A 20,264-nucleotide genomic window follows, 5' to 3' on the forward strand; every position below is an offset into this window, starting at 1 on the left:
TTAAATATTAGTAGTGGTGGGCTGGTGATGATGGTGATGATGTCTAAAGCATTGATGGCTGAATTTGATGATGACTGCCGGACATACTCAAGATTTTATTATCTCTGATGTAAACTATGTTGTTTTATGTGAACTTGTGATGTGGATTTATATGTTAATATATTTTGTGATAAAACAAATTTAGTCTTTTTTGTTTGGCCAACGGATTGCTGGGTGTGCTCTTTGTGGGGTAAGACTTCGGTTCTCTATAGCATACTATATTAAATAATTGTTAATACAGAAAAATTATAAACATGCTTCTGTGCTTTGTATCCATATGCATATAAGAATCTGATCTCCTGAAAACCCTTGTTAACGGTTTTATTTGTGCAGAGCTTCTCGCTTTTCAAATTGAGGGTCTAACTATGAGGCTCTAAAGATTGTAAAGCTCTTTGAGGCAAATGTCTGATTTGTAATTTCACTGCTATGACTTGGTTTGTGATGAGCCGACGACGGAAAATAGGCAAGAGTGATCCTTCTGTGTTTCTCTGCACAATCTTTGAATCAGTTGACAGGACCTTCCTGATCCATAGGAATTAACGTCAACAGTGCATAGACAGACGCCCCATTTCCTACTCTGCCGGGTTTTCTACTGTAGCTTTTAATAAACAGTCACTCTTCAAGTGCAGATTCTACTAGTAGCCTACAAAAAGGTCAACAAGACCAATACATATGGTATATGTGTTATCTTATCCGATAGTGAAACAAATCCCTCGATGACTTGCGGTAAACGATGTGTTGGGGTTGAATGAAACACCAGATGATGCGTTCAAGCTCAGTTTTAAACCCACACTTGCCTGCACCAAACATGCAGGATAGTCCTTGCACGAACACGGTCTTCTGCTATATCCTATTAGAATTACTAGAAATCCAACGAGGTATGACAGATGTGTTGTGTAACAGCGCCATCTGGTGGTTAGAGCGGACACTCATAAAAAAAAATCACATGAATGACACATGCGTACTATTTCTTTCATTTGTCGAAATATAACCACTCAGCTGTGACGGACTGCAAGCGGAAGTTAAACCTGTGGGCGGCTTGTAATGCTTTGTTCATATTCATTAGGTCAAGTGCAGTGTAATCGTAGAACTCATACGTGTGTAAAAAAAAATCACATTTTAATTCTCCAGTTTAGATGACCATTTGAATAAAGTCCTCTATAGGCTTCTATAATGACTTTAACATTTATAATGTTAGTCTGTTTGAGAATGCTTCGAGGATGGAATTCAACCCTTTTTAAGAATTCACATTTCTAATTACTGTGCCCCAGAACAGATTGGTCAACATTTGTGAACGTGGGGCACTCTCCCCTAAAGTTAGAAACCAAAGGGTCATGTCATCCAAGTTTGCTCTATAACAATGAATGGGGCTTTGATGCTGTGAGGCTATAGCATTTTTGTGTAATTTCTTACACCATAACGATCGTTTCAATCTTCAAACTTTATGTTCAATTTAAAATCTGGATGAGACCTGTTCGGGGGTATACTACACAGCTACTGCAGATCAGTTTTCTAGTTACTCAAAGTGCAATAGATTAGCGACATAACAAGGAAAGACAAATTGATGCATTACCTAACACTAGCAAGTTTAAAAATCTCTCCAAGGTCCCACCTCTACTCATAAGTGGATACCAATGGCTACCTGAAATGTGAGAGAAAAAAAAAACAGAACAGCATGCTTTGAAAGGGGCCGGAGCTTGTAGAAACACTACATTTAAATAGAACTAAATGGAAAATAATACAATGAAAATTTTAAGTGTATGCTTGACTCATTTATAGATTACAAATATAGAATTTGTGTGCTGTTTGGCACATGATCACAGACCAAGTTCACTTAGATTTATTGAAGTAAATGACAAGCTAAGTATGACAAGAGAAAAGAGGGGGAAAAAATTCAATCAAAGGCTGAAAAAAAAAAAAAAGAAAGACAAAGCTGACTGTCTTCAAGAGGCCTCAGTCAGTGTCAGAGATATCTGCTCATTTGGTTTTGATAGTCTGCATCATTCACTTTTTATGTATCTGACTCTTCAGATCAAACAGGAGAGTCATCTAGTTCCTAACGTTTGTTTAATGATAGACGAAACAAAAACAGAATATGCACAATCTGATGATTAAGAACATGCAAACTGCAAATACAAAAAAACACATGGATTTAAGATCCACGTCATTTTGGGACAGACACAGTGCAGAATCATGGGACTGCTTAACAGTCTATCATCCTTAGAAAAACAAACCGAACAGAGCAGAAGTGGTGCGAAAACAAACAGTGAGACATGACGTGAGGCAATAAAACTGGACAATAACATGGAGCATAGCCTGTTCATTTTACACACATGTACATAAATACATAAGAGGCACATTTGACAGGTAATAACCACCTACGGGGTGATCATGTCAGTCATGTTTTGGACGATCTTGTCCTCTTGTCTTCAGTGAGAAGATAAACCAATCATCTCAGCTTCTCTGCAGTTGTCTTTTCTCTTCATTTACAAATTCAGTGACCAAAATAGAAGACAACAACGCAGTTAAAATCTGTATTTCCACACGTTCCTATTTCTCTACAACAATCGTGTCATAATTAGCTGTATGGACGTTGTGTCCGCTCACTATTCTGAGTTCTTGTTGGTCGGTGGAAATGGGTTTAAAGGAGTTTCTTTCACCTCTATCATGAAGAGAAAATGCCACCTAGTACAAAACTACAAGAACAAAAAAAATAAAACTGCAAAGGGACATTTGCAGAAGTCATACTGTTGGTCTATGATGGTTTGTATTTCCATAATACAAAACTCACAGTGAGGAATTAAAGGGTCCAAAGGAAAATTAAGAGATCACAACACAAGACATACTCAGGGTCCCTACATCATTTTCATGTTATAAGTTGCTCTCAGACTGTCAAGTGAAGTCATACAGTGTGTAGCTGAAGATAAATCTCCAAAAACCCAGTCAACAATTTTAAGTGCAAAGTTTAGGTTGCACCAGGATATTTTCCCATAATACTTTTGTCAAAACAATTTTAAGACTTGGTAGTAACTTTCCTGACACTTGTAGGAACCCCAAACATTACAAAAAATCCTTACCATGCCTCCAATAAGCCTCAGTGGTTTAACTCCACCACCAAAATCTTCTTTACCTCAAGTCAGTAGCATCAATAACAACTTTTTCTTTGACATTCCCAAGCTGCATCGTACAAGACACTCAAGTAGATCAATCATTAAATTATGTATCATGTCATATAAGTCAGGTGAGAAATTAACACAAACTAGATGATTGTACCTTTCTCACAATAATTTACTCACAAATCCTGTCTTATGAAGCTCACATGACAATAAGTCAAACACAGAAATTATCTAAGCGAGAGCACAGTGAGCGCTGGTTTCTTCTTTCTTCAGATCTACATAAGAGCCTGGTGCTTAAAGCTGTAACTTGTTAAAGACGGGAGCCGTTTTCTACAGGACCTCGTCCTGTTTATCAGTAGCATGTGTTATACCTCAGATGTGGGACTTCAGTGCTATCCCTCCTATGAACTTAAAGAACTTAAAAAGTATTAAATGCCAATATCAATATCAGGAAAAACACATCTGCTATGATCACCTCTTAACAGATAACCAATTTATCCTGCAGTCTTCTTCCACAAAATAATCTCATGTAGAGGAGGAAAAATGCAAAGAAATTTGAAGTTTTTCCAAAAAAAACAAAAAAAAACTGCCTCTTGATTGAAAACCTATGTGCCGAATTTATCAGTGGATATAATTTAGAGAAGAAAGACTTCTGGTACTATGAGGTATACATGTTCGTAAAATTGCCAGAATTTGAAATGAGGTTTGGTGTGCTGTTCTTACTTGTAAAGAGGGAAAGTAAATAAGTAGTACTGAGGCAATGTCAGCAAAGTACTAATGTAATACTTAAAATCTGTGTTGTTTTACATGATCTTAAGCAGAAAGCCATGCAGCTTACTGTAAGCATCACAGTCAGACACTACAGTGTACATGTGTCATATTATTGTTAGTTTTATGATGTCAAATTTGGATATTTTAATAATGAAATTTAGATTGTGTAGGCTATGTTGTCATTTACTATGAGAAACTAATATATAGACCCTAAAATGTAATTTATTTCATCATAACAGCATTAGGCCAATGTAAAGTGAAATAATCTGATTCTGATGGTACAGCATTACAGGTAAACCATGTAACTGTCTACCAGGATGTGAATTGGGATAAAATCAAAGAATCTAGCTGGTAAACTTTTATCACAAAAAGTACTGAGGGTGGAAAGAAAATGCAACAGAGTGGTGGGTCACAAAGCAAAACTAAAATAAAACTCGTCTGAAGTGCACCCAGTATAAGCGCTGCTGTCATGTCTCGGATTTGCCTTTAGTGAGGCCGTGGGGTTTCCCCTGGCTTGCTCCAGGGCTGACGTACGGGCTCTGTGGCCTGCAGAGGGACTGTGGAGTGACCAGATGGGACTTCTGGTTATCTGACAGTTTTCTTTCTTTGTTTTTTTTTTTTTTTTTAAAGACCTTGATCCTCCTTTCAGGATCAGAATCACATATTCTTCAGTCCAGAAGAAGTGGGAGGGAGAAATTCTTGGCAACAGGAGAAGGAGGAGGAGGGACCAACAGTCTTCACTTGTGTGTTTGCACTGATTCTGGGAGGTAAAAAACAGTGCGTTTGAAGGTTATATTGCACAGTTCTAAGGAATAGTAGACACGGACAGGTGACCGGGAGGTTATTGGCTGTTGCGGGGTGTTATATGGGTGGTGAAGCGGTGTGTGCTCTGTGGCCCTGCGTTGAAACACAGCGCAGTGGCATTGTCTGTCTGGATCTTGAGCCGACACACAGGGCTGAGTGGGAGAGGGGCCTCATCTATGAGTCCAGAGAGTCAGCTGGAGAACAAACAAGAGACAAATAGGCAGACATTAGATTCGAAAGATAGGAAATGGAAATATCGCTCTCATTTCTTTACTGCTGTTCATTCTTTGATCTTCCAAAGAGAGGAGCTGGTGGAGATTGAACAAATTCATGACCACACACAGGTTACATCACTTACATTGGAAAAAAAAAAAAGAAGCTAATTTCTCATCTACTGTACAGCTAGGCTTCTGTATTAGAAGGTTTGTTTTTGCCCTCAAATGATTTACACTCAGGTGTTTCCTTCTCAAGACACAGCCTGAGCTTTCCCCAAAACCGAAAAATAAGCCATTGCCTACTTTAAGGACCTGGTAAATGTACACAAGTTGCCAATAGTTATTAGCCTGTAAGTTTTATAGTCTTAGTATTGTTAAGAAATATGTCAAGAGCAGGTTTGCTAATTGGAATCAGAGCAGATCACAGTACTTAAAAAAAACAAAAAAAAACAAACAAACATAGTATATACTTTTATTATAACACACTGTGCTTATGTACACAGTGAGTTATAATGACACACTGGAACCTCCTCCTAATGAACACGGGATGTCATAAACGAACCAGCCAGAACTAGTGCATCAGTACACAAAGCCATTATTTCTATTCAATTTAACAACAGTTTGCAGTTGTACTACACCACCATGCTTCTTTCCATGCACTGAAAAACTTGTTGGACTAGAAACAGATCAAATTATTTATCCAAACGTGCACAGTCCTCCTCTCCTTACCTTCCTGTGGCGGGTCAACATTGATCTCTTCTGTTTCCTCAGTGTCGTCCCTCATCTCCTCATCTGCATCTTCGTCATCTTCTAGTTCGCTGGCGATGAGCTGACGGGCCAGCTTGATGTTCAGGCCCTCATTGTAGTGCATCTTCCTCATCATCTGAAAATGCTTCTTTTTGGCTGCAGAGGAAGAAAACACAGATAATATAGAATGGTTAAATATACTGCTGGCACATTACATCCCTACTGCTAAAAAACAATGGTTGAACGTGTTCAGCATTATCCATGGAAAGGCTGCTGCATGCCTGCACGTACTTTCTCCAGTTCACACATGTTAAATGCTAAGTAAAACTTTCTCCTGCAACACTCTTACATTAAAAGGGTTCAAATGCAAATGGCACAAAGTGAGGGAACTGATGAGGGTTACTTTAGTGAACAATCACTTTCAAGTTTTTGCTGAGACCTTAGGATGAACAGTAACTGCACTGAAATAAGTTGAAAGGAGGGAATGACGCAGACTGTACAAGGCTAACAGAAGACATGTTGGATGATCTGTGTGTGTGTGTGTGTGTGTGTGTGTGTGTCTAAGTGTGTAGACAGAATGGGGTTCGTCTTGTATTTTGGGTTGATCCCATAAAGATCTAAATATTAAAAAAATATTCATGTTAAACATTAATTCTACATTCCATTCTCTTTCATCTGAAAAATATAATCTGTGTCTTCATCCGCAGAAGCTCTAAAACTGGTGTTAAAATTTTCCAATAGGTGGCACAAGTTGGCATGTCTAGAACTGTATCAAAAACTGCTGAACCTACAGCTCTGCAGTTTGATTACATCCACTGGATTTTGCAATTTCCAGATTTTTCTCTTGCTTTTAGAGTTCAGATATAAATATGAAGTGGCAGCAGAAGACACTATGTATTAAAGTGGAGAGTAAAAATAATCAGGTGAACTGTGGGACACATTCACTGCAATTAGCAAATAGCAGCTATTACCATAGATACGGATATGCAGCAGATCTCTCTTTCTGAGCTGTTGAGTTATGGCTGGGCTGCTCAATTTTGAAACAACACGACATCATCATCATAGATGAAGGCACCAGTAAGTGTGATCAATTAAAGGAAAAGCATCTCCGTCCGTGTTTACCTTGTTCTTCAGGAGTCAGCTCCTCTTCCTCCTCCTCACTGCTCTCTTCCTCTTCCTTCATGAAGCGAGGCTCTGAACCCTCTGCTGCCGCCAGCCTTTAAAAGAAGACAGAAAGGGACACAAAATAAGTACAAGAAATTTCACTTTATTACAATTCAAGAGTATTGCTATTCCCATTCTGCCTTCCCTTTTGTTGTGTTTTAATCATAATAAACGAGCACATGACCAAAAAAACAGGAGATCAACAGAAACTCCTCCTAAAGTTACTGTGGAGAAATAAATAACACTTCTATAAAGGCTTGCTATAGAGCGAAACTGACATTGGACATTGAACACAGATGGAGAGCTATTAGGCGAAGGGGAGGAGAGAGTAGGCACAGTCAGAGTGTGTGTGAGTACTCAAGCATGAGACAAAAATAACAAGAGTTACTATCCCCCTCTCACACACTCACAAAGAGCTTTAAAGGCAGAGGAACAAAATGAATAACGGTTTATGGCTCGACGGACGGTTGTGAATATGTGGAACTGCCCTGGGGAAGCTCCCCATTTACTGCACTACTGCTCTCCAACAAACTGACCTGATTCACCCAGACAGAAGGACTGTCTATTTCACTACAGTTTCAAAAATGCACCAATAATGGTATCAGATATACAAGGTGGATGGGGATAGAGACAGAGACAGGAAGGAAGAGAGGATGTTTAAGTGATGAAGTGAATTAGGTAGCAGGTAAGTAAAGCGTAGTTGGAGAAGAGAGACTGCGAGTGGATGTTGGAGAGAGAAAAGAACAAGAGAACGGAGGAAAAGAGCAGCTGTTGTACTATCTGGAGGGTCTAGTGTAAAACAATGGAAGGCACTCTGTACGGAAGTAAACAAAGGCTGCTAATTGACTTGCAAGCCTGGAGCTAATCACTATCCTCTCAGTGGCACACACACTCAAACTAGCTCATCCCATCCCTGCATCAAGGCACTTATGTAAGCATGATGGCCCACAGCAAACACACTTCTCAAGCTCCCATTAGCATCCAGAAGAGACAGCTCTGAGTGATAGAAGTACTGTACATAGACTTGAGTTCAAAGGCTCAGGGATAAGGCAAAGATGTTATTCATTGTCCTACTCCAAATTTGCTTCAGCTCACCTACAATGCCTACGCGTTACTTTGCTAAAAACCACTATGCAACTTTTTGTGATGAGTATGCTCTCATGACTTACTTTGATGCAAGATTTTCACATTTAGACAATATGACAGTGATGCGCTTAATCAAAACAAAACATGGTTTGTAGCTGCATTTAATTTCTATGGAGGCTACTTGTCACTTTCTGACCTACAGGAGACTTCTCCCTCTGACTGTTGAATGTTGGTTAACACGCTGGTGCCAGAAAAAGGCTGTTGTTCTTTGATTCTGATGGGCTGACAACAAAAACGTATCTTTTCGGTTCCAGTTAATACAAACATTTCTTGCAAGTAAAACTGACATTTAAAGAAGACGAGATCTAAGCAATGCACATTTACTATTTTTATTTTTATTGCTACTTCTCTTCTATCTTGCTACTTCTATTTTTACTTCTATGTTGTGGCTCTGACCCTCTGCACTCTCCACGTGTGGTTGTGAAGATTTGTTCTTTCAAAGATGCTCTGGATACAGCAAAATGGATCTAATAAAAATAATTATATTCCACTATATTTCACTGTTGTGCACTGTGGAAGCATAGTGGCACAAAACTCACTGCTATTTCTCTCTGATTGTTGAGCAGCATGTCTGTAATACTAACGCCCAGTGTGATTTAGAGCTTTTCCTCACTCTGCATAACTCTTTTCCCCCCTGGAATTCAAGTCTGATGGGAAACACCCATCAACCCATTGTTTATTGATCAGCAGCCTGTGTGGCTGAGAGTAAAAATGCAGGAAGCCTTTCCATGAGAACAAAGAAATGCTGTCAGATGATGTTAAACCAACACACAGTGTACTGCTCCACACAGAGTATTGGACAGTTACATGGGGTTGGATCATGTCTAATGGTTTGTAATTTGTATGATAATTCATACAAGAGATACACATTTTTACAGGAGTGTTCAATGCATATTTAATATCTGATTGTAAAAAGAATATTATTGGTCAAATAAAATAATAAATTTGAATACATCATCTTGGGCTTTGGGAAATTATAGTGGACACCTTTCACTACTTTCAGACATTTCATATACAAAGCGATTCATCAGATAACCATGAAAATAATCTGCAAATTAATCAATAATGAAAATAATTGATAGATGTAAATTTCTTGGAAAAAGATTAGAACACACACACACACACACACACACACACACACAACACACACACACACACACACCATCATCATGTTCTCAAAGGACAGTGGATTTGCAACATACAGAGCTTAGTAAAAAAAAATGTTTCCTTCTTCTTTTGACTACTTGTCAAGTTGTGTCTACTCTCTCCATGACTCTTAAGTATCTTGTACAAGCCACTGAACTGAACAGACCTGCAGTGAAACATACCGCTCTCTGAGAACACGCCAAACTGAACTGAGTTTGGAGGATATACTGCTGACCTTTTCCACAGTTCTCTCAGTTTTGTTCTCTTCCAGTGGAAAAAGGATGAAGTTTGTCAAGATGCATTTAGTGAACCCAGCCTGGAGCATTGTCAAAGGCAGTCAAAGCAGTGCAGCCTGGGAGTGAGTGCACTGCCTGCCGTGTCTGAGTGCGTGCGTAAACAACATGGGATAGCTTTCTGCCACTACTATCACTGGGGTATGCAGTATGAAAGATTAAGATATACCAGTGCCAAATATAATAGGTTAAGAAAAATAATATTACAGTACTGTTGCAACTTTTTTTTCATCTGTAGTGTTTTAATGTGTTGTCCGAAATGTTTCTTTGTGTAATATTGCTGTAAAGTGGCCATTAAGTGTCTTACAGCAAACACACACTTATCAGGTATTGTTAGTCTTGTTCACTCTGGTTGGAGGACAAGGACATTGGTGTGTATGTTTAGGTGTGGCTTATCTGGGCTACACCTGAGAGCACAAAAGACTTTTCTCCCTTTTCCCAGGTTATATTTCTGCTTCACTAAAAATCTAAAATGCTACACACGTGTAGTGGCGACTAAAAATGTAGCAGAGCTGTTCCTGTGGCCAAACTAATCACCCCTCCCGCCATTGCTTGCTTTCTCCCTTCCTCTCTACCTCTGTACTTACTTTGATACCAGGTCATCAGCTGCAAGTCCACCGTGGCCCTCCGAGTCACTCAGCGCCCCCTCGTCATCATCATCCCCCACCATCCTGAAAGAGAGGAAATAACCATAGAAAGATGAGTAGAAAATGAGGTGAGGGAGGGAGGATTGAGAAAGAAAGGAAATATAGACACAAGCAAAAGCAGATAGTCACACAGACAAGTTGACAGATAGGATAAAAGGTGGTGAGGAGGACAGGACAGAGGACCACGAGGAGAGAAAGGGGAAAAAGTCTGTGACAAGGGTGACCTTCCCTGCAGCACACTGATATATTGGATTACAAACCTGCTGAGACATTCCTGTAACACCAACACACACACACACACTGACCTAACTCTCCTACACTGGCACTGATAGGAGCTTTAGACAGGCTGCGTGATCATCTCAGGGTCAATTCTGTAGTGTCCTCAATGGAAATATTTTTAGCGTAAAAGAATGTCTGCAGATGCCTTATAATTTAAAATATAACAAGGATCAACTAAATCAAGTTCGCTATCTGTGTTATCAACAGAAACAGACAAAGGGAAAATTCTGTCTGAAGCCTCTGACCTGTTGTAAGGTGTGCTGGGTTCGTCTATCTTCATCAGGCCGTAGTCTTTGTCGGCTGGGTGGTATGTGGCCAGGATGTTCATCTCATCCCATTTCTGGGATTTCTTCCTGTAAAGAAAAAACAGTGAGAGGTAAATGAGGGTCAAATGGACAGACATTCAATTAGGACCACTGTGCAGCAGCTACCCACCACCACCACATCCTCCGGGAGAAGAGTGACCAGATTTAATGTAGGACTGAACGTGCCCCAGTTTTCTCTCGCACTGCATTATTTTGGGATCGCACAGATAATAAAGCCCCAAAATGTCATCGGCACCAATTTGGTAAGACTTTCCGGAAGTGGCATGATATTTCATTTTGTGTCAAGGTAATCCATCGGGGATGTAAATAAGGGGCTGAGCAAGTGAACAAGGTCAACAACAGTTAAAGTTAAACATCGGTCTCATTTGATGCAGTTGCTTTTACAAGAGTCGATTTTTGAAACACACCTGTTCCTAATCCCCCAAATGGTTCCACTCTCATCCGGGAAAAAAGGTTGTCACCTCTGCATGCTCCATCGGGGCTTTTTGTTCACAATTACACTAATCCTTGCTGCCCTTTCAAATCCTCAGAGGAAATGAACAGAAACCAAAACTAAATCAGCACCAAATGAGAAATTTAGCTTGAGAGGATAAAGAGAACACCTGCCATTATAGTGCAGGGGAGAAGAAGTGGAGACTTTTTTTTTTTTTTACTTACAGAACTTACAGAAAAAAATGCATTTCCCACTGCAAATTCGTTTTTTAATCAAGCATTTTGTTATTTTGTGTTTAACATCCTCCTGAAGTTTGACATCATTTGGTTTCTGTACTCTCACTTGCAATTATCTCAATTTTTAATTCTGAATTTCTTTCCTCTTTTTTATGTACTGTAATGCTGTGACGTTTTCATTGTTTACTTATTGTTTTGTTTAAACTACACTGAAACCTAAAGCTATAAATCCAGGTGCTCCTGGGAGTTATCTGGCTTTCTCTAGCCTTTTCTGCCAAGGTACTGTACATCAGCTCTGACCTTGTTTATGGAACAAAAGGTCGTGTATCATGGGAGACAGGCAGGGGGTGGGAGAGCACAGAGTCTAAATCCTCCACCTGCTGCTACAAGCCTGCAGAGCTTTCCTACCTCTCTCCCTCACAACAGACTTCAGTCATAAAGATTTTGCAAATACCCATATAATTTGTTCTGTCCCACTTGGAGCACCAAAGGAGGTGGGAGTCCTAACGCTCAATAGATAACCTGCCAATCACAAAAAAAGTGTAAGAAACCAATTTTCATACTCTTTTCTGGCACTGTCCTACGTGGCAAATTCTCTACCTACAGTTACTGAAGAAAAATAAAATAAATTTTTTTGTGCTAGAAAGATCAGATGTCATGCACTACTACAGGACACAGTAACACGCACACATAGAGGGCGGTCGATAAATCAATCCATTTGGTTGTGGATGCTGAGCCAAGTTGATTTCCCTGAATGCTACACTGTCTTTGGCAGTTTACTTTGGTATTTAGCTACACAAGTGTATGAAAAGGTAGATGTACACAGTAAAAAAAAACAGGCTACATTAGTAATTTAAAGACAGGTGCCTAAGACAAGTGTTTCTTGTGCTTAGTGTTCATCAGCAGAGAGATGAGCTAATGCATAAGAAACTTTTTGCATTCAATGAGAGTAAGCAGATTTCTTATTGTGATAAAGGTACTATCCTTGCATCAGTTCAAACTGACACATCAAACAAGGGAAATAGTTTTGCACAGCAAGTAAGCATTAACAAACATCAGTATGGAAACCTTCCAGTCATGAAGTTTGAAAGGTTATGGGTAAGACTTATGCACATTAGTCGACATGAAATGGCAAAATAATGAGATGCTGATCTGCTTATGGGAAGCTGGAAAATGGCGTAGTGGTTTGAGAAACAACTCTATAAACAGGCAGCCAGGTAGGCCAATGTTGATCATACTGATAAAATGTCCTTGACCAACATACTGAAAAAGTATTTAGTTTTATTTAAGTTGCTACACTGCTGGATGTGCTTGTGTTACTGCGACAAATCCAAAACTACAGAACATCTGCATATACTACATACAGCAACCCTGTAAAGTTTTTTTATCTGCATCTGGATCCAGAACTCGGTCAAAATACACAAAGTGAGGGACAGCCATATTCCAGTGACTATTAGGACTTTGTTCAAGGATGAATTTGATTTCATATCCTCCTTTTTGACAAACAAGATGGGAAAATCTTTGGCAGAGGAACAAAGGGAGAAAACACTAGTTACAGGTTTAGTCTTCTCCAATTTAGTCAACATTTTCAAAATCAAGCTCTGCTCTGAGAAATAAGCACCACTTCTTAAATTTGAAACTCTGCTTAAGCGCCACAATAGATACTCGGTGTTAACATCTGGTAGAGAGTGTGTTGCGACGATGGGTGTTAATAAGTGTGTATTGCTTAACTCCGGTGTGTTTGTAGTTACACAACCCAGAAGCGGACAATCATGTTCTATTTCCACCAAACTGATGTTGCCTTTAAATCCACTCCGGTCCACTCACTCAAATCATCACAAAAACTCTAATACAATGATGATGCACCTGCCTCTGCAAGGGAAAAAAAAAAAAAAAAAAAAAACACAGCACCAACCACTGGCACTCACTAAATATAGAGCTGTATCTCTCTTACGATGGTGACTATCTCTCGAGGGTGGTCAACAGCTGGCGACATAACGCTTCAGGAAAACTCATTAAATAGAGTGAGTCATCACTGAGAGTTGAGCTGTGCTATCAGGTAGCATAGTCAGAGGGGAGTAGGGAAAGGTCCAGCCCTGTGCTCTCCAATACAGAGTAAAGCCACCAGCAGTGACAGCAGCAGGCCATTGTTTAACAGTGGAGACAGTGGCTGGTTGAAATGAACAAAGTATCGAACTTGTACACACACTGTATCAAGTCAAAAGTAAAAGGGGCTTCTCATAAATTTTACCTGTCCCTCTTTCCCAGCCAAATAAACACACATAATTTGAACTACATTTAAAAAATGTAGTAAATGAACTTCGGTTGAGTGATATCAAAATATATTTTTTTAAATAAACTCCATGCCAATTATTGAATGTTTTAAAGAAGGTAAACATTTTTGCACACTGTCACTTCCTTACTTAAGAGTGTTGTAGCCCACCTTTGCTTCAACACATCAGAAGGTACATTTTTCATTGCCCAAAAATTTGACAATATGCGAGAGCCCCAAGACAGTAATTTAATTTTATGACAGCCCTCTTGGCAAGTGCTAAAAAATAACTTTTTTTTCATAAAACCCTTTCCTGCTGTGTAGTTTTTGGTAAACACTCAACATAAGTGCAAATTCCTCAGTCAGCAGTGGCACAGTAAAAGATTACAAGAAGTTTGATAGATAGCCAACTAGATTTAGGACTAAACAATTTCTTAAGCCCTTGTCATCTCTCCAGACCTAAGAGAAAAAGTGCATCAGAAGAGAAGCTGAGTCAAGAGGATACATCGGTGGCTATAGTAAGGTCAGGATGTGGGGAAATGTGCACGGGATTTTAACTGATAAAACTGACAAGTAAGTAAAATTATTGCCGGTTGTACTGAATGTAAATCTCAACTTATCCACACAGCCACAAAATGCAGCTACAACTATTTATTATTACGAAGGTCAAATGCTTCATTTCATTTTAATAAAATTACACCCATATTAACTAGATTTAAGTTTTACACAGTTTTACTGCCTTGTCCTCCTTTATCCTGCCGACCAGATGTGTCCTGACACCTGTTGATTGTGGCTCCCAGATTTTTCAATACAGAAACTGTTTTAATTGTCTGTGCCCACAGTTGACTTCAACTGACCTGCACAGAGGAGGATAATTTGCCTGAGTGGTATTTTTCTGTCCACATTATGTGAAGTCAGAGATTCACTGCCTGCTAGTCAAACTGTCCATCACACAGTCAGGATGAGGCTCGAAAGACAGTGAAGGAGATTAAGTTTCATGGAGGCAGCCATAAATTATACATGACTGGGTGTGAGGCTCATGCATCACTATTAACTAAATAATAGTGGGTGATTGAATGGATGACAAAAAGTCTGTAATGGGTTAAAAAAAAAAAAAAAAAAAGGAGCCAAGGCCCTACAGTACCAAAGGACATAATGTTTATGTCCTGTTATCGGGATAAAAGCGGATAATGTTCATGCATAGTGGAATCTGTATGATTTCTGTTAACCCAAATCTAAGAAAACACAAGTTACCTCAGTCAGTCTTTGAATATAGGATAAATATACAGAGTTGTAGCTGCAAGAGAAATACGCAAATGGAACATGTGTGGGTTCCTCTATAGTCCAAATTTCCACTGTCATCATGGGATAAAGGAAGTTTTATTTTCTCCGCTCTTTATATCTTTACTTACAAAATACACAGTCATTCTGTATTTTCAATGGTTCATCATGGTTGTAGTTGACTTCTGCAGATTGTGTTTGTCTCCACTAATTAAAAGGTGATAAAAAAAAAAAAAAAAAAAACAGGCATCAAGAGAGATGCACTGTGAGAGCTGAGTGTTACATCTTCTGGGTACATGTTGTGACTCTAGAAATCTCTGGTGGGAAGCTGAATTGTTTAAACATGGACAGGTGGTAGACCACATGAATGCCGGGTTGTAGGTATTTGTAGAGCTAGTTCAGGATATCCTCTGGGTACTGCAGAATGTGCTAGAAGGCAATGTGATAAGTTCCATACAATTGAAGCTGATAAGAAGGAAAATATGTCTGAGTTGCTGTCACACTCAGTGTGAGCTGTGCTGTCCTGAATAATGGCAAGAAATAATAAAGAAATAAAGGTTGCCAATCTTCAATGTTTTATGTGAAATACCAAACTGAAACACCTGAATTTGTTTATATGCACAGTGCCTCAGTAGTTGAGTCCTGTCAAAATGGATAAGGCTGACATTGGAGAGTCATCATTAGGGTATGTCAAAAAAAAAGAGGAAGAAAGTCGACTTACACTGTCATGGGCTTATGAAAAATTCACAATTAAACTGTGTGTGAGGAGCTAAAAAAAGTGTAATTAGATAATAAAATAAAAGCAAAAGATTATTAAAACACTTCCACAAATAAAAATATATTAACTGTAATTGTAGGAGCTTGTACAGGTAATAAGTGTGTGTGTGTGTGTGTGTGTGTGTGTGTGTGTGTGTGTGTGTGTGTGTGTGTGTTCGCTTTAAACAAGAGCTGACAGTGGCAGCATGGATGCTACAGCATGGACAAACCTTGTTCGTCTCATCTCTGTGGATTTGGTGCTTGGATGCACAAAGGATCCTTGCAGGGAGAAATATTTTTCCCTTACTTCCTTGTCACTCAAAGAGAGACTATTTTTGTATCAACACAGAAAAAGCCCGATTCACTGTTGGGAATGGAATTCACTAATAACTGCCATCCTTCAATGGCCTAATTTCTCACACTGCAGCTCAGAGAGGACTGTTGCTAATTTCTGGACCTGCTGGTGTGGGAGACGCAGGGGGCACAGGAGATGATAAATCACACATTTAACATTCAATTTAAACCAACTAAAAAAAAAAAGAAAAGAAAAAAAGCTGGTTACCTTTCAAAGTAACTGGCAGGACATATGTAGAAATTAGGCGTGAAGCTGATAAAGTTATTTTGATATTGATATATATATGACATGAGAAGTGATATGGATGTTCATATAAATGATCAGAAGCACTTTAGATTAGCTGTTTTCAAATGGTTCCTAATTTGTATTAGATCTAATAATATACAAATCTCCCGAAAAACTCAAGGGATGATACTGCCCGACTGAAATGTTAACAGGAGGCAGAATCTCCAGCTAGCACGAATGATTTAGTAGCATTTGCCAGGTGGGTGGTGTTAATGCATCACCCTGACTGTGAATCACACAGAATTCAATTCTGGTAAAACCTTAAAAGCCCTGATATGTTGGTGTATTTTTTTTTTTTTTAGACTTAATCACATCAACATATTTTGAGCCATGATTGTTGGCAACATCTTTCAACTTATGTTTTTTAAAAAAAAATAGTTTGAAGCTTCTGTTTTTAAAGTAGTTTAGCAGATGTGCTTTAAAGAGAGATAAACATGCTCAAAGGCACTTTGAAAAACCCTGTTGGGATTTGAACCAGCAATGTATTAAGCATGAGACAACCTCCTAAACAGACCTGCACCCATTTTTGCCTACGGTATTTTTTCACTCAGTCACTCACAGATATGTTCTCAGATGACAAACAGAGCTAAAAATATCAAACAATGGGGTTTTTTTTCAACATTTTATAGTACCACTGCTACAGTATATAAATTATACAAACAAAGGCATTTTTCTGTTTTTTCCTCCAAAAAAAATCTCTTTTACATATCCTAATGTATGATTAACTTGAAACCCCATGTCAGATAAGCAGAGATTACAAGAATGTATGATAATCAAAGATAATGTATGTTTTTTTTCTTGAAGAGATAATTAAAAAGCGGTCACATCATTCAGTTATGATGTATATTGGCAAGAACGCAACCTAATTTACAAGCATCACTCCGGGAACGCTGTGTGTCCAGAGTTTCCTGGGGGCAGAGAGGAGACGAGTTGGCAGTGGGAGAGCAGAGTATTGAAATAACCAAACAGGGGCTGGTGATCTGGGGTGTTCAGTCCCACTGCCACAGTGAAAGTGTCAGTGTGAATGATATCAATGCATAGGAGAAGACAAGGCTCCGGAGAGAGAAGACTGTCGATTTGGTGCTTGGATGCACACAGGATCCTTCAAGAAAACAATTTTTCCTCAACTTCCTTACTCAAGGAAGTATAATTTTTGTATTAACACAGAAAAAGCTCAATTCACTGTTGGGAATGGAATTCACTAATAACTGCCATCCTTCAATGGCCTAATTTCTCACGCTGCAGCTCAGAAAGGACTCTTGCTAATGTCTGGACATGCTGGTGTGGGAGACGCAGGGGGATGATAAATAAATCACACATTCAACATTTAACTCCAACCACCTAAAAGAAACAACTGGCTACCTTTCAAAGTGACTGGCAGGACATATGGAGAACATAATCATGAAGCTCATAAAATCATTCTGATAAATATAACATGAGCAGTGACATGCATGTTGATCTAAATGATCAAAAACATTGTAGATGAACCAAGACCGTTTTCAAATGGCTCCTAATTTGTATTGGGTCTTATTTTCAATCAATTAAAATTCCAATATAAATCTTGTGAAAATTGAACCAACTCAACTGTTACGAGAGAGAGAGAGAGAGAGAGAGAGAGAGAGAGAGAGAGAGAGAGAAGCCAACACCCAATTCTCATTTACCTGACCATAGGGCTAAGCACATATTAGACAACAGAACAACTAATTTCACAGTCCCAGATGAGTGTTCACAGTCTACATTTTGGTAGACCATTCTAGAGTGTAGTCATGCCCCTAAACAGCGAGACTGTTGGCACACCCACATTTATTTGCGCTGAAATGCACTTGACCTCATCTGAGATGTCCCTACTGCCATCGAACACGCTTGATATTTTAGTCGAGCGTCCTCTGCTGTGAGTGTTTGATTGAGCCAAACTGACGCCCTGGCCAGCACCAGGATGGAAGTTACGCCCAGCAATGTGAGATGTCCTCTGACAAAACATGGACTAAAGGGCAAATGAGATGCGTTCAGGACGCTGGGGACCTGGCAGGGGTTTTAATGGTAATGGTGAATATTAAAACAGCAGTCTTATGAGATGGTTGTAGGTGAACTAGAGCAGAGGTGTGGAGATCAGAATAGTCTAGAGAGACTTGTTTACCACAGATTTTGCCCTCTTTTGACACACACTGGTGTTTCAGAGCCAGCGCAGGCCTGTAACACAGCTGTCAGTGTCACATGTAACATCAAGTGTTTGTTGCCAGATTATAACTCGGGGTACACCCAGCTCTGCTTTGTCAACCCACCCCATTCAAACTTATCAAAATGCCCTTTAAAGGCTCTGAACACCACACATTGTACCATTTTTAGTTTAAAGCTTAAGCAATAAATCCAAAACAGCAATACCGTAAAGAATTGTTTGTGCCTTTGTTATACTGTAAATGGCCTAGATCCTAGTCACTCTTATGCAATCAGTAGCAGACAGTGTATCATACAATGTACTGTTTGTCTTTCAAATTACTAGGGCTGAAACAATTGGTCAATTACTTGACAAACTGATTGACAGATAATTCATTGGCAACTGTTTTAATAGTCCATTATTCCTTTCAGTCATTTTTCAAGAAAAAATTGTGAAGAAGAAAAAAAGATAGACATTCTCAGGTGTCAGATACTCAAATGGCAGGATTAGCTGCTTCTTTTTGTCTTATATACTGTAACAGTGAAGTGAATAGGTTTGGGTTTTGGACTTTTGGTCAGACAAAACAAGACATCAGCTGCGAAGTTGTGGTCAGTTTTTTGTTTTTCTCATTTCATAGACCATGAAAGAAACATAAATCTGCAGAGTAATTCTATAAGGAATACAACCGTTAATTGCAGCTTTACAATTTCCATACACACAGTGCATGCCAGCAATGTCCACAGGCAGAAGGCATATTCTCAGTCAGTGTTGAAATGCAATTTACAGAAAAGCTCACTGCTCCAGATGTAATTACCATTGAGGGAGTACAAAACTTGACTTGGAACATTTAAATTATTTAGTAAAATACTACGGGGCGTCAAAAACTTACTGATACACTCGGGGGGTAAGCTGTAGCATCAAACTAAGGTTATACGACAACATGACAATTAGGGGTAAACAATATTTAATTCAATATAAGGCTTTATCTACATCAGAGCGAGACTTCTGTTCAAGCTGGTATTAATTTGCCCTATTATGGTCATAGCAGCATGGGGGTTGTCACAGTTAAACGATGTTTATTACCCATCTTTTTCTAACTACCACTAAGTTATGTCAACAGTAAGAGTTTTATTACAGTTTAGTGTCTCTATCAAACATAACAATTACTGGTTACCACCCGTCCTTATCACATCATTGGCTAACGTACAAGCTAACCATACAAACGTCTCCGAGAGGCAAACGTTAGCTCTGCGTTACACATACCATCAATATGTTTATCTGGGAATAGAAACCATCTGATAGACAACACACAGTGTTGAGTGACATTAACAAACAGAGAGGCGGCTTTCACGTTACTGTTAGCACGACAGGGGAGTAACGTTAGAGGCTAACAAGTGTTTAGCTAGCTAACGATACCGGGCTACCAACCTCACGATAGTCAAGTAGAAAACTTACTGTTGGTCATCTTCCGAGAGTCCAGGGGCTTGTTCAGGATTATCCCCTGGCACCTCGTCCTGCAGCGATTTGACGTTTGTCCCGCTGTTCTTGTTTTTAAGAATGCCTTTTATCGGCCGGGGAGCTGCCATTCCCACACGCTACTGTCAGTCCGGCTGGCTGGCTTTACTGTTTCTCTTCAACTGATTTTCTGCTTCTGTGATTTCTGCGACTCAGTTACCAATGACCGGTTCGGTTTGAAACACACTCCCCGTCATAACTCAAACCGCTCCCAGAAACTCAACAGGAACCTATGAAGAGTCCTGGCGGTTCTGCATGTCGACTCCCAGGTTGTTCACTGACT

General features: G+C 39.3%; 1 protein-coding gene across 1 annotated transcript; it reads right to left on the bottom strand.

The window, feature by feature from the left end:
• Nucleotides 1–1,863: 1,863 nt before the first annotated feature.
• Nucleotides 1,864–20,240, bottom strand: ppp1r2 (protein phosphatase 1, regulatory (inhibitor) subunit 2). The gene is made up of 6 exons (XM_056378795.1): nt 19,922–20,240; nt 10,613–10,720; nt 10,029–10,112; nt 6,815–6,909; nt 5,675–5,848; nt 1,864–4,924 (listed from the first exon to the last, which is right to left on the bottom strand). Exons 1-6 carry the CDS (start codon nt 20,050–20,052, stop codon nt 4,905–4,907), a joined length of 612 nt encoding a protein of 203 aa, XP_056234770.1. The 5' UTR covers nt 20,053–20,240; the 3' UTR covers nt 1,864–4,904.
• Between the last annotated feature and the right edge of the window lie 24 nt (nt 20,241–20,264).

This window comes from Seriola aureovittata, chromosome 6 (assembly GCF_021018895.1).
Source record: "Seriola aureovittata isolate HTS-2021-v1 ecotype China chromosome 6, ASM2101889v1, whole genome shotgun sequence".
Lineage (NCBI taxonomy): Eukaryota > Metazoa > Chordata > Actinopteri > Carangiformes > Carangidae > Seriola > Seriola aureovittata.

Bases quoted from the DNA above. Each gene is read 5' to 3' on its own strand.
- ppp1r2 (XM_056378795.1), bottom strand. From the start codon at position 20,052: ATGGCAGCTCCCCGGCCGATAAAAGGCATTCTTAAAAACAAGAACAGC. The intron at 5,849-6,814 runs GTAAACACGGAC...CTTCCTCTGCAG, and splicing joins GCTGACTCCTGAAGAACAAG to CCAAAAAGAAGCATTTTCAG. The intron at 4,925-5,674 runs GTAAGGAGAGGA...TTTGTTCTCCAG, and splicing joins TGTTGACCCGCCACAGGAAG to CTGACTCTCTGGACTCATAG.